The sequence below is a fragment of the Hemiscyllium ocellatum genome, chromosome 27 (assembly GCF_020745735.1).
Source record: "Hemiscyllium ocellatum isolate sHemOce1 chromosome 27, sHemOce1.pat.X.cur, whole genome shotgun sequence".
In the NCBI taxonomy this organism is placed as follows: Eukaryota; Metazoa; Chordata; class Chondrichthyes; order Orectolobiformes; family Hemiscylliidae; genus Hemiscyllium; species Hemiscyllium ocellatum.
The window spans coordinates 2,955,556-2,971,063 of record NC_083427.1 but is presented as its reverse complement, the minus strand read 5'-3'; the positions used below and the strand labels follow the sequence as shown (position 1 = coordinate 2,971,063).

The 15,508-nt window shown below is 44.3% G+C and overlaps 1 protein-coding gene and 1 pseudogene across 1 annotated transcript in view; both read right to left on the bottom strand.

Moving 5' to 3' along the window:
• LOC132828625 (Ig heavy chain C region, membrane-bound form-like) overlaps positions 1-14,047 on the bottom strand; it is a 136,250-nt pseudogene extending 122,203 nt beyond the window's left edge.
• Positions 1,972-15,508, bottom strand: part of LOC132828624 (zinc finger protein 721-like) — a 47,826-nt gene continuing 34,289 nt past the window's right edge. The window contains exon 4 of the mRNA XM_060845674.1: positions 1,972-5,331. Coding sequence (XP_060701657.1) covers positions 4,377-5,331 — 955 coding nt within the window. The 3' untranslated portion in view covers positions 1,972-4,376. The remainder of the gene's footprint in view (positions 5,332-15,508) is intronic.

Here is a 15,508-nt window from a genome sequence, read left to right as displayed (position 1 = left end):
GAAATGTGTTGGGTTTTATTGTAAATTCATGGCTTACTTCAACATAATATTTTCACATATTTGTTAGGGAAACAGGTCAAGGCTGTATGGGAACACAGTGCCAAACAGGTCTTGACAAACTGAAAGGAATCTTAAGAAATGACTCACTGTTAACTGCCCCTGACTTTACAAAATTATTTGAAATTGCAATTCATACTAGTGACTAGGGAATAGTTGCAGTGATGATGAATCAGCAGAAGAGAGAAGCCAGTCGATTACTTTTCTAAGAAATTAAACTAATATCAGAAGAATTTTTTTTGGTGGTAGGGATGAAATTTCAGATCATTTCTGGTCCCCCCAATATTTTTAAATTGCAAAGAAACACATATATACTGATCATAACCTGCTGATGGTTTGCAGAGAAACTCAACACATGAAATGCAATCATCTGCAGTCCTCACTTTCACCAACATGAAATGCAAGACCATTCAGTTGGGAGTGTAATCTACCATTCAATGTAAAAATTGTTTGCATTGCTGGAGACGATAATTCAATAGCTGAAGCATTATCCACTACACGGGTTGAACTGAAATAGCTTAAGATTTTGGAAAGTAAACAAGTAGTTATTGCAATCCTCTATAAAGAATAAAAGAGGGCGAGTAAATGTAATTTTTTGTGTTATTTGCATATGTTTTCTGGAAATGAAACATTTCAAAAACTGCTTCTTTCTCTTTAAGGGTGGGTTCAATAGACTTTAGTTTTTCACTTTTTATACGAGACACTCAAATGAAGATTAGACTGCTATAACTGGAGGATCAAGAAAGTTTGCAACTTTAAAATCAGGTGTTGCATATTGTTGAGGTTTGCAAATACCATGGTGTTTTTTTGGAAGTAGTAACAGAGAGAATTCTAGACTGAATGGTAATGAGGATTTTTTTTCAGCTCTTTTGAGCAGGTTTGAATTTAGGCTGTAATGAGATCAGGATCTGAGTGGCCCTGGCGAAACCCAAACTGGACTCGGTGAACAGGCTATTCCTAAGCTAATGCTACTCCACCACACCGTCATTGATATCTCCCATCACTTTACTGATGATCAAAAGTAGATTGATAGGACAGCAATTGGTTGAGTTGGATTTGTCCTGTGTTTTCTGCACAGGACATTTCTGGATAATCTTCCACAATGTAGGGTAGATGCCAGTGTGTTCCTGTACTTGAGCAGCTTGGCTAGGAACACACAAGAACTGGAGCATGAGTCTTCAGCACCATTGCCAGAATGGTTTCACGGCCTAAAGCTTGTGCAGAATCCAGTGCCTGCAACTGTTCCTTGATCAGCTCCAAGTGTTAGCACAGCGACTGTGCCGCACCACACGCTGGAGGGTATCCTCGAAGTGAAGATGGGACATGAGGAATCGATTCTTCATGTTTAATATCTGGAATGCACTTTCAATCAAGGCATTATTACCTTAAAAAGGTACAGGTAGAAAGAAGGAGAAAGGCACTAAGTGAAAGCTCACCTGGACAGCAGATGAAGGTACAACGGACCGAATGGTCATCATCCGCGTGGTAACACTGCGAAAATCTGGAACTCGTGCTTGCACTTCTCATTCCTCAACTGACTCCAACATGTCCCACACTGAGCATGCTCCACTCACAGCCCAGCACTGTCCAGTCACCAGGATTTCCTATAATGAGATGGAAGGACATCGTGCTGTTTCCTGATTAGTGGGTAATCGCCCCAATTTAAAAGTAAGGAAAAGGGGAAATAAATTGCAGGTCAATTAACATTTGAAAATGAGAAATTGCTAGTCACTGCTTCAGGTAGGACTCCTTCCCGAAATTGACGACAACACTCTCCCTATCCACTGAACATTCCTTCAACCACTTACCCACCCAATAGCTCCCAGTCTGGACTGATATTCAGCTCTGATTCTCTTTCTTTGGGATGGGGTGTCTCAACTTTGCAGGCAAGAGGAGAATCGGAAACAGAGTTAATTAGAAATCTACTTTATTGAGACAAATTCACGACAGATTCATCTGCTTTCGAGTAATCTATAGTGACAAACAAGTGCAGCAATTTACAATTTAATGTGGAGTACATTATTCACATCGACAATGGGACAGGAGAGACACAAGGGTTTTTTCTTGGAGCTTTCACAGTCTCAATCTTTCCCCTTCATGCTTGTTCTCTCATTGGATCTTTATTTTCTGACTCTGATTTGTCACATTGGCTTTTGCTTGAGGGGGTCTTCAGGTGGCCAGTCACAGTTCAAGTGAGCAATGATCGCCTCACCGAATCACATGATATTCTGTGTGTTCATCGTTGCTTTGCTTTCCTCTTATCACAAGGCCGTTACATGCTGTTTTCAATCATTTCCCTGATGTCCCTATACTCACTGACACAAGCAGCTTCAAGGCTCTACTTTTAATATTTTAGCCTCAGTCAGCTCTCTAATGCTCTACCTGGGCATCCTTTCTCCTAGGTTTTCCCTGTCTACGATACTGAAAGGTAAAGTCGCTATCAACTTCGAAGACCACAGGGCTGCTCTCTCACTGGAGAGACACAACTGGTGGCATTTTAAACTGTAGGTCACCACACCTCAAGTGAGGGGATGGGTGGAGAGGGAGGATCCTTCACGATACCCTCAGCAGGTGCAAGAATTGAACCCACGCTGTTCATGTCACTGTGCATCGCAAACCAGCCGTTCAGCCAACTGAGCCATGCCTCTGTTTAGAAAGCCCACTGGTAGCCGGGGTTTCAGTCTCTGCTTTCCAAACGTAGCCTTATCAGTCAATTACACACAACCTTTGTCATTCATGCTATGCAACCAGCTTTGTTCATTTGAACTTGGCCCAAATCAAATTCTGGACAGTAACAGCATCCAAAAGACTTGAACCTCTCAAGAGGCACTGCAAATTATAAGTCCATAACCAATCAGGAGATTTTGAACTAACAGTGATCCACTCTAGTGTTGTACAATGACTGGTTTCACTTCCAATTTTAAAATTGGGGGAAAAACAAGAGTCAATTAACAGCAAACTATTCACCTGCAATAATGTGCTATTTTGTTTTCTTTAATTCATTCACATGATGTGGGTATCACTGGCCAGGCCAGCATTTATTACCCATACCTAATTGCCCAGAGGGCAGTTAAGAATCAACCACACTGGCTGTGGGTTTGGAGTTATGTGTCGGCCTGACAAGGTAAAGATCGCCTTTCAGCCCTTCCAGCCTACTGTACCATTCATGATAATCGTGGCTGCAATCCATCTCAATATGCTTTCCCTCCCATATCATTTCATCCCTTTAACCCCAAGTGCTATATCTAATTCCTTCTTGAAACTGTTCAATGTTTTGGCCTTGATTGCTTTCCGTGACAGCGAGTTTCACAGGCTCCCCCACCTTCTGGGTGAACTTCTCCTCATCTCAGTCCGAAATGGTTGAACCTGTATCCCCAGACCGGGACTGCTTGGTTCTGGATGTCCCCCAGAATTAGGAACATCCTTCCTGTACCTACCCTCTCTAGTCCTGTTAGAAACCTAAAAGATGCGATGAGATTCCTCATCATTCTTCTGAAGTCCGGTGAGCATAACCCTAACTGAATCAATCTCCGCTCATCTACCAGTCCCGCAATCCCAGGAATCAGTCTGGCAAAACACTCCCTTCGTGATAATCGCATCCTTCCTCATTAGGCAGACCAAGCTGCACACAATATTCCAGGCATATCATCAGGCTGTTTAATTCTTTATTCGGTGATGCAATCACGTATTAAGATTACCCTCTGTATTCATGCCGACAGATGCCATACTTAGATTCACGCAGAAGCAGAATACTTCAGCGATAACGTCAAGATTCGTCAGCCCACCATTAAATATAATGCAATCAGGAAAGCATTGATTTCCCAGATAACACATTATTTGAGGTGGCACAAGATAACAAGCATGAGTTAACAACACATTTTTCTTCCCAAAATAACTGACGTACATGGCTCTTCAGAGGAAAAGGCATCAACCTAAGGCATCAATCTGGAAGTTTCTACATAAATACAAGTTGCTGTTGCTTTAGCCCCTACATACACTGGGAGAATCAGGAATATTCACACATACATTTTAAATCCTCGGACCATAGCGACCACAGTCATTCTCGGACGGTCAACTTTCAGTCAGGAACAAATCCAAGTTCAATCCGAGTTTCTGATTCAAGAATGTTTCCAGCATTCCCCGTTGTTCTTACCAACCTCAAAAACCAGTTTTAAAGGAGCCTGTGTGCTCCATGTCTAGGAGCTCTGAACCATGTGAGAGCGCAGCTCAGGCTCATTTCTTTCCCACATCAGAGTTAAGTCCTACATTCAATCCTGCAGCTGATGGACAGCAGCAAAAATAGAATCCAACCCCTGCAGTTATACAGGAACTCGTGAGTCTCTCAGCTGTGGGGGAAGAACAAGTGAATCCCTTCCCACACACAGATCAGGTGAACGGCCTTTCCTCGGAATGAACTCGCTGCTGCTGCAACAAGGTGAATGACCAAGTGAGTCCTTCCCACACTCGGAGCAGATGAACAGCTTCTCCCCAGCATGAAGTCGTTGGTGTCTCAGCAAGGTGAATGACCGAGTGAATCTCTTCCCACACTCGGAGCAGGTGAACAGCTTCTCCCCAGTGTGAATGCGCTGGTGTTTCAGCAGGTCATTGCTGCTTTTAAAACTCTCCTCACAGTCGGAGCATTTAAAAGCTCTCATATCAGAGTGAACACGCTGGTGTCTCCACAGCTTGGATGACTGAGTGAATCTCTTCCCACACTCTGAGCATCTGAACGGTCTCTCCCCGGTGTGAATTCGCTGGTGCTCTGTGAGTTGAGACGATCGCCTGAACCCAGACCCGCAGTAAGAGCATCTGAATGGTCTCTCATTGGTGTGAACACGCTGGTGGCATGACAGTTCCCTGGAGCTTTTATAGCACTTCGCACAGTCTAGGCATTTAAAAGGTCTCTCGTCTGTGTGAACCCGCTGGTGCTGCAGCAGGTTGGACAACTGAGTAAAGGCGTTCCCACATTCAGAACAGGCGAATGGCCTCTCTCCGGTGTGAACCCGCTGATGCCTCAGCAGGTTGGAAGACTGGGTGAATCTCTTCCCACAGACAGAGCAGGTGAATGGTCTCTCCCCGTTGTGAGTTCTCTGATGTGCCTGCAAGCTGGATAAATGCGTGAATCCCTTCTCACACTTGGAACAGATAAACGGTCTCTCCCCCGTATGAGTGCGTCGATGAATTTCCAGCTGGGATGGGTAATCGAACCCTTTCCCACAGTCGCCACATTTCCACGGTTTCTCCGTGGCGCATGTGTCCTTGTCTGGCTCCAGGCTGGATTATCAGTGGATTCCTCATCCACACAGACAACGCGTGCAGAGTTTCTCCTGGATAAGAACGTTGTGATTTTGTTTATTCCTGTCAGGGTAACTGCTTAAAGGTCTTTCCACGGTTAGTTCACTGGAACACTCTCACCTGGGTGGGTCTCTCTGTGTTTTTCCAGACACGATTCTTGGGAAATGTTCTCCTTCCAAAGTCAAAAGCCAATGACATTCAGATCCTGATGAATTGATTGAATCGGTCAGATTGTGAAATGACGAATGCTTTAATTTTCCTGTCTATAATTCCTCTCTTTGTTACCCCCTGTTAAACCAGTTTACAAAAGCCATCACTGTCTGTCCAGGATAGAAGTTCAGAACAGACAATTCTAGTTTTTATGGAACAATCTTTCCTTGATTGATTTCCCCAAAACTGTAAATTCCCACCCCTCCTCCATGTATAACCTCATCTAGACAGAGTTGGAAGAACAGTGAATTACTTAACAGAGATAAAAATGCCTACTATTCAAGACAGAGAAAGTTCAAAAGTATAGAGAGGTGATCAGGGATGGCAGGGATGAAACAGAGCAATGGACAGGCTTGGTTTCAGATCCACAGTAAAGCAGCAACACCATCCCCAGAGATATGAAACTTCTCACAGATAACAGAGCATAGCATCAAAGGTTCTAAATTAACTGGGTAAAAGTACTCACCTCTGTAACAATTCTCGCTTTCAGCTTTAACATTTCTAACTGGAGGCCGAGGCTGGAAAGGAACAGAAGGACCAGAGTCAAATGAACTACAAAACAAATCATTCACCCCCTTAAACCTGCTCCACTGCTCAATGAGATCACTTTTGATCTGTTGTTTTAAATTGTACATTCCCATCTATCACTGGTAATCATTGATTACCTTGCCTGGCATGAAACTAGCCACCTTTATCTTCAAAATACTCAATCACCCTGCTTCTACTGCCTTTCAGAGTTTGCAAAGTTGTACAAGCCTCAGAAAAAATATTCTCCTCTGTCCTACAAAGGTGGACCCCTTATTTTTAAACAGTGTCTGCTTATGCTTGACCAACCTGCAAGAGGAAACATCTTTTCCGCATCCACATTTGTCAAGATCATTCAGTGCTTTTTACACTTCAATAAAATCACCCTTCAATCTTCTAAAGTGCAGCAACAAGCCTAAACTGTCCAAACTATGCTCATAAGTCTCTTAGTTTAGCTTTCAATCTAGTAAACGTCCGTTGAATCACCTTCTTTCCATACATCTTTGCCAAAATAAGGAGACCAAAACAGCGCAGGCTGTTCACACAGTGGTCTCAACAATGCCCTGTCTACCCAAAGTATAAATTCCTTATGTTTAAATTCAATTCCACTCAAAGTAAAGGATTTCATCCCATTAGTACTCATGTGATATACTACTTCATGTGATTCATGCTCTAGGGCAACTTTCTTCCTCCGGTTTCTGCAGTCATTTACACTTTAAATGATAATCTTTTTTTCCTTAATTCCATAAATCCCACAAGTCAGGAAATGGCCATGAAGTAATGCCATGTTGTTACACAATTATTGGGGTGCAATATCATCCCACTCGTTAACCCAGAGCATTTGGATGTGCACAAACCAATGATAATTGCATTACTAAAGATATGACAGAGGTTCAAAGGAGATTTGCCAGAACAATTTGAGGAATGAGATTTTAATTGCAAGGTTAGGTTGGAGAAACTGGAGTTGTTCACCTTGGAACCAAGGAGATTAAGGAGCGATTTGCTAATACAGTAGTTCTGACATGTTTAAATAAGGCAGTTAAAGAAAAACGATTGATTGTAAAATGAATTTGGAACTCAGGATTAAGATTTTTGGCAGTAAGGAAAGCAACTGAGATGTTAGCAAGAGCTTTCTTTTTTTTAAACACAGTGAGTGGAAATGGCCTGCAACTCAATACTTACACTCAAAGACAGATGATATTTCAGATCCTGGTGAATCGAGTGCTTCTTTCAGAGTGTGTTGTGATGATTGGACTCCAGGTTCTATCTGCAAATCCTCCACTTGCAACACCCTGGAAAAGCAGTTCACAGAAGTTTGAATCGGTGTTGAATTGAATCTTTGTTAAATTATTGGTTCCAACACGCATTCAGATTGAGCTAATAAGCACAGGTATAAAAACAGCTAAAACATTTTTAAAAAGCAAACTCAAAACTAATTAAATAAAAATGGAGGGTCAGGTGATGTGCTGTTCCTACATGATGTGGGAGCTGGTGGACCCCATTTTGGATCCCAGTGACCACGTCTGCTGGACGAATTCCACCTCAGAGTAAATAAGCTAGAGTCTGAGCTTCAAATATTGTGACACATCAGGGAGGAAGAAGAGTTACCTGGATGCTGTGATGCAGGAGACAGTCACACCCCCGAGACTAACTAACTCAAATTCAGCCTGTGGTCAGGGACAGGAGTGTGTGGCTGAGAGTAAGGCAGACAGAGGGCACCAGGTGGTAGAGTTGCAGTAGCCTCAGCCTTTGTCCTTGTCCAACAGGTTCAGGAGTCTTGCTCCCTCAGTGGACAGGAATGGGGACTGCAGGGAGGATGAGCCAACTGACTGCAGGGATCACGGGTAAGATCAGAGTGGTGCTGGAAAAGCATAGCAGGTCAGGCAGCATCCGAGGAGCAGGAAAAAAATCGACCTTTCACGCAAAAGCCCTTCATCAGCACCACTTTGATCTAAACTCTGGTTTCCAGAATCTGCAGTCCTCACTCTGGCCCCACAGGGATCAGGGAGCCATTCAAGTGGTGGGAGAGAAATGTAGTTGTAATTCAGGATAGTACAGTTCGGAGTATGGACACTGTTCTCTGTGACCAGGATCACAAGTCCCAAAGGTTGTGTTGCCTACCTGTGCTCAGGTTCAGGATATCTCATCTGGGCTGCAGAGGAACTTAGAGTGGGAGGGTAAAGATTCAATGGTCGTGATCCATGTAGGTACCAACAACATAGATAAAACTAGGGCAGAGGTGCTGCTCAGGGAACATTAACAGCTAGGACCTAAACTAAAAAGAAGAACCAAAAAAGGTAATAATCTCTGGTTACTACCTGAGCCACAAGCTAATTGGTACAGGATCAATAAGATTAAGCAGATAAATGCGTGACTTCAAGACTGGTGTGGGAGAAATGGGTTTGAATTCATGGGACATTGGCACCAATACTGGGGAACAAGGAACCTGTTCCAATAGGACAGTCTTCATCTGAATCTTGCTGGGAACACAATCCCACCAAATCACATACCTAGGGCTGTACACAGAGCTTTAAACTAAACGGGGGTTGGGTTCAGTTGTAGGAGAAATTAGAATTAGAAAACCCAAATTAAAAGAGGAGGTAAGAGTGCAGGTCAGCAAAGCGGCAGCTGGTTATCAGACAATAAAGGTGGGGGAACAGAACAAATGAATGTCTTTATGCACCAAGGTATTATTAAATAAAATTAGGGAAATTTACCAGTAAAACAAATGTAAAGACCTTGTATCCAAACGCACGAAGCATTCAATAGAAACAAAAGGGTATGATTTGGTAGCAATACTAAGACATGGTTACAAGGAGACCAGGTCTGGGAACTGAATATCCAAGTTTACTCAGCATTTCGGAAAGATAAACTGAAAGGAAAAGGAGGTGGTGTAGATTTGCTGGTGAAGCAAGGCTTCAGTGCTAGAATGGGAAATGGCATAAGCACTGGTGATCAAGATATGGAATTTGTCTGGGTAAAAATAAGAAATAATAAAAGGGCAGCAGTACTTGGTAGGAGTAATCTATCTTTTCCAGCAACACATTTTCAGCTCTGATCTCCAGCATCTGCAGTCTTCACTTTCTCCTCGTAATCTATAGATCCCCAAATAGTGGATCCACAGTGGGGTACACTATAAACCAGGAAATATTGGAGGCTTACAAGAAAGGTACAGCAATAATCATGCACAAAAGACTCAACTTGGCAAGAATAGCCTGGAGGCAGTGTTCATCGATTGTTTTGGAGATTGTTTCTTGGAGCAGCATGTTGTGGAACCAACCAAGGAGCAGGCTACTCTGGATTTGGTATCGTGGAAGGAGGAGAGATTAATTGTGGGCGGCACGGTGGCACAGTGGTTAGCACTGCTGTCTCACAGCGCCTGAGACCCGGGTTCAATTCCCGACTCAGGCGACAGACTGTGTGGAGTTTGCATGTTCTCCCCGTGTCTGCGTGGGTTTCCTCCGGGTGCTCTGGTTTCCTCCCACAGTCCAAAGATGTGCGGTCAGGTGAATTGGCCATGCTAAATTGCCCGTAATGTTAGGTAAGGGGTAAATGTAGGAGTATGGGTGAGTTGCGCTTCGGGGGGTCGGTGTGGACTTGTTGGGCCAAAGGACCTGTTTCCACACTGTAAGTAATCTAATCTAATTGGTGACATCATAGTTAAGGATCCTGTAGGGACTAATGACCATAGTACGACAGAATTCAAAATTCAGTTTGGGGGGAGAGGACATGGAGTCCCTCAGTAACGTTCTGGAATTAAACAAAGGAAATTACATAGGTATGAGGACGGATTTGGCCCAAAGATTTGGCAGGAAGGCTAAAAGGTAAGACTGTGCATGCTCAGTGGCAGATTTTTTAGGAGCTACTCAATTCCTCACAATTAAAGTACATCCCAATAAGGAAGAAAGATGGCGTGAGGGGGGCGTGGTAAAAGAATTCACAGCCAAACAAGGCGATCAAGAACAATATAAAGTCAAAAACTAAGGTATACCACATTGCAAAGGCCAATAACAGGCCAGAAGATTGGGAAACTTTCAAACATAAACAAAGGCATAGTAAAAAATTAACAAAAATAGGTTAAGGTAAATTACAAAAGAAAACTAGCACAAAACACCAAAAAAGGATAGCAAAAGCTTCTATAGGTATAAAAAAAGCAAGAGAGTCCCCAAGGTGAATGCTGGTCCCTTGGAAGATGAAACCAGAGAATTAATTGTGAGGAATACTGCAATGGCAGAGGTGTTAAATCAATACCTTGCTTCAGTTTTTATGGAGGAGGACAATAGTGCCATTTCTGTTGGAATGGACAAGGCAACAGAAAGGGAACAATCAACGCCGATAGGGAAAAGATACTCAGCAAACTGTTAGGATTGAGGGCAGACAAATCCCCTGGGTCGGATGGACTATATCCCAAGGGATTAAAGGAAGGCACGGTGGAGATCGTGGATCCATTGGTTACAGTATTCCGAAATTTCCTGGACACGGGAAAGGTTCCAGCGGATTGGAAAAATGCTAATGTAACACTCTTATTCAAAAAGGGAAGCAGGCAAAATGTGGGAAGTTAATTTAAATCTGTTGTTGGGAAAGTGTTAGAATCAGTTATTAAGGAAGTAATATCAGGTCATTTGGAAAGTCAAAATACTTTCCATTAGAATCAGCACGGTTTATGAAGGGCAAATCACGTTTGATTAATTTGCTAGATTTCTTCAAAGATGTAACAAGCAAAGTGAAAATAATACATCTGAATTTCTGGAAGGCATTTTTGATTAGATTACTTACTTAATTACAGTGTGGGAACAGGCCATTCAGCCCAACAAGTCCACAATGACCCGCCAAAGCACAACCCACCCAGACCCATTCCCCTACATTTAGCCCTTCACCTAACACAATGGGCAATTTAGCATGATCAATTCCTGCACATTTTTGGATTGTGGGAGGAAACCGGAGCACCCGGAGGAAACCCACGCAGACATGGGGAAAATGTGCAAATTCTACACAGTCAGTCGCCTGAGACGGGAATTGAACCTGGGTCTCTGGCGCTGTGAGGGAGCTGTGCTAACCACTGTGCAACCATGCCTCATTTGATAAGGTGCCACAGAAAAGATGTATTCACAAGGTTGGATCAAATGGGATTCAGGCTAATTTATGAGCTTGGATTGATGACTGGCTGATGGAGAGTGTATCAGGATTAATGTTTTTTTTCTGGATAGCAAAATGTCACTCGTGGCTTACCACACGGTTTGGTCCTTAGACCCCAGCTATTTACAATCTATATTGATGAATTGGATACAGGGATAGAAACCTCTAGAGCCAAATTTGCAGATGACAGAAAAATAGGTGGGACAATAAATTCCAAAGATGTTAGAAATAGATATAGATGGGTTACGAGAGTAGACCAAAATGTGAGTTTAAAATTGACAAAGTGTGAAGTCATGTATTTTAGTCAAAAAAATTGGAAGGCAATCTATTATCTCAATGGGGAGAGAATTTGAGGTGCTCTGGTGCAGAGGGATTTGGCTGTCCTTGTTCATGAGTCACAGAAAACTAGCATGCAGGTACAGATAATAAAGAAAGCCAATGACATATAGGCTTTTACAGCTAAAGGAATAAAATATAAAGGTAAGGAAATATTGTTGCAACTGTACAAGGTATTAGTGAGACTGCACCTGGGGTATTGTTTGCAGTTTTGGACCACTTATTTGAGGAAAGATGTAGGGGCATTAGAGGCAGTTCAGGGCAGGTTCACAAGGAGTTGAGAAGTCATGTTGCAGCTGTACAGGATATTGGTTAGGCCATTGTTGGAATATTGCATGTAATTCTGGTGTCCTTCCTATCAGAAAGATGTTGCGAAACTTGAAAGGGTTCAGAAAAGGTTTACAAGGATGTTGCCAGTGTTGGAGGATTTGAGCTATAGGGAGAGGCTGAACAGACTGGGGCTGTTTTCCCTGGAGCATCGGAGACTGAGGGGTGACTTTATAGAGGTTTACAAAATTATGAGGGGCATGGATAGGGCAAATAGGCAAAGTCTTTTCCCTGGGGTCGGGCAGTCCAGAACTAGAGGGCATAGGTTTAGGGTGAGAGGGGAAAGATATAAAAGAGACCTAAAGGGCAACTTTATCACACAGTGGGTGGTACATGTATGGAATGAGCTGCTAGAGAAGTGGTGGAGGCTGGTACAATTGTAACATTTAAAAGGCATTTGGATGGGTGTATGAATAGGAAGGGTTTGGAGTGATATGGGCTCGTGGGACTAGATTGGGTTGGGATATCTAGTCGGCATGGACGGGTTGGACTGCAAGGTATGTTTCCATGCTGTACATCTCTATGACTGTGACAAGATTAATCCCAGAGAGGAGGGGTTTGACATATTGAAAAGAAATTGAACAGTTTCAACCAATACTTCCTGGAATTTAGAAAAATGAGGGAGATCAATTGAGGTATTCAAAATGACAAAAGGCATAAAATAGAGCAGATGCTTCATTTTGTGGAGCATTCCAGGATGAGAGGTCATTATGTTAGGATAAGGGATAGCAAATTTAAAGAAAGGTGAGGAAACCACTTCTCCCAAAGGTTGTGAGTCTGTGGAATTTGCTATCCCAAAGGGGTCAGGGACCCATTTCAATTCCAGCCTCAAGCAACTGTCTTGGTGGAGTTTGCACATTCTTCCCCATCCGCGTGGGTTTCTTCCCACAGTCCAAAAACATGCACGCTTGGTGGATTGGCTATGCTAAGTTGCCCATGGTGCATAGGGATGTTTACACTGGATGCATTACTCAAGGGAAACGTAGTGATAAGATCGGGAAATGGGTCTGCGTGGATTACTCTTCGGACGGTCGAAGTGGGGTTTTTTTGCCAAATGGCCTGTTTCCACACTGTAGGAATTCTATGAAGGTGCGGTGGGATGCTGGGACATTGTGTCAAAGTAAGAGGGGGTTAGACAGATTTTTAATTGGTAAGGCATTGAAGGATTATGGGGAAAGGGCAGGAAAATGGAGAGCAAGGAAAACCTCACCCAGGATCGAAAGGCACAGCCGACCCAATGGGCTTATCGCCCTGGTCTTGCTCCTATACCTTACAAACATGAGTTATTACTGTCAGTCCAGGAACAGAAACTCTCCTGACTCTCCTGGGCGGCACGGTGGCACAGTGGTTAGCACTGCTGCCTCACAGCGCCTGTAGACCTGGGTTCAATTCCCGACTCAGGTGACTGACTGTGTGGAGTTTGCACGTTCTCCCTGTGTCTGCGTGGGTTTCCTCCGGGTGCTCCGGTTTCCTCCCACAGTCCAAAGATGTGCGGGTCAGGTGAATTGGCCAAGCTAAATTGCCCGTAGTGTTAGGTAAGGGGTAAATGTAGGGGTATGGGTGGGTTGCGCTTCGGCGGGTCGGTGTGGACTTGTTGGGCCGAAGGGCCTGTTTCCACACTGTAAGTCTAATCTAATCTAGTCAACTTGATGCATCCGATGGATCCTGATGAGTTGCTTTTGCCCGAAACTTCAATTCTCCTGCTCCTGGGATGCTGCCTGGACAATATCCAAGGTACCAGTCTGCATTGCCCACTTGAAGGTGGAGATGGAGTGCGCACGCTCACCTCACAATGACTCTGTAGTGATTGACATGTGATCTCGTCCAATCGGAACGAGCGGGCCGGGGCTGGAAGACTGATGACGGGCCTGATCACCCCAACATTCGACCGGGGTCTGAGGGGTGGGGCCTCAGGCGCCGCCGCGTGCTCCTGCCGTTAAAGATGGCGGGCCGGACTAAAGCGCAGCTGCCGAGAGAAACATTTCAACCATCACCCGCTGGCCGAAACGCCGCAACTTGCTTTAAATTGAGGTTCGAGACCGACACCGAGTGTCGAGAAGGCCTTCCCCACCGCCCGAGGCGCAGAAACGACGCCCTCCACTTGACCGCGACTAACCCGGTCGCAGAGGAGGAGGAGGAGCACAAAGCGCCCCGCTCGTCATCCCGGGCACGCGTACTACCGACCTGCTTTGCGCATGCACCGGATCGCCGTTGCGAGATTGACGGTGGCCCTGGACCAATGAGAGAGTGGGGAGGGGGAGGGGCTAGAGGAGCAATTGGCTGTGGCTGGGTCCGCCGAACAATTGTGTGGGGCGGGGCTGGATGACCAACCGGGACAGGCTGGTCCTCCAAACAATAGGAATGAATGGGGGGGAGGGGGCGGTGCTGGAGGACCAGGGGAGGGGGAGGCGAGTCCTCAAACAATCGGTGAGAATGAGGGGCGGGGCTGGAGGACCAAGCGGGCTCGGATGGTCCTCCAAACATTAGGAATGAATGGGGCGAGGGGGCGCGCTGAGGGCGGATCAGGGTTGCAGAGCAGTTAGCAAAAGCATAAAAATTGCTGCGAAGCCAAAGCAAACCTGGCAGCATCTGCAAAGAGAAAACAGGCCCCCTGCTCGCTGGAGTCCATACCTTAACTCAGAGTTTCTCCAACAACTTGTTTTTGATTCAGATCTTCAGCTAACGTAGTTTTTGTTTGCTTTATGTTGGGGGGAAGAGGTGAATCCTGTCATCATTCAGTATACCAGGTTATAGTCCAACAGGTTTATTTGGAAGCACTAGCTTTCGGAGTGCTGCTCCTTCATCAGGTGGTTGTGAAGCAGGACTATAAGACACAGAATTTATAGCAAAACATTTCAGTGATACGTTGAGCAAACCTAGATTGTTAAGTCTTTCATCTTTTAGAATGGATTTGCTGGTTTCGGTTCTGAAAGATGAGAAACTTAACAATCTGGTTTGTACAATGTATCACTGTATGACCGTAACCTTTTGCTATAAATTCTGTGTCTCACAATCCTGCTTCACAACCGTCTGATGAAGAAGCAATGCCTCGAAAGCTAGTGCTTCCAGCTAAACCTGTTGGAGTTTAACCTGATGTTGTGATTTTTAACTTTGTCCACTCCAGTCCAACGTCGACTCCTCCAACTCATCATTCAGTATAATACAGGCTGGAAAGGAGCAACTTATCGCAAAGCCAATCTGAGGCAATGAATGTGTGGTGTGAATAAGAAACATATGAACAGGACTGTGCGTATTCAGTCTGCCCAGCCACTCAACAAATCACTGCTGATTTGAGTGTAACTTCAAATCCACAATCTCCCCCCCGCCCCACCCCACCCCGATTAGTTTTCACATACAAGCTTACCAAAAATCTATTCACCACTGCCTTAAACATATTCACAAAATCTATCCATCACTGCTTTCCCCACCTCTTTAAGAAGACAGTTCTGAAGACTGACCACGCAATGTGAGAAAAAAAAAGAGGGACACATATATTCTAGATGAACACTGATGGTGTGTTATTGACAAAAGGCAGGAATGTTAAGTAATCAAATCAGTCACGATCTTATTGAAGGATACAGCATGGTCAATGGTCAAGTGGCCGACTTTTAAAATATTTCAC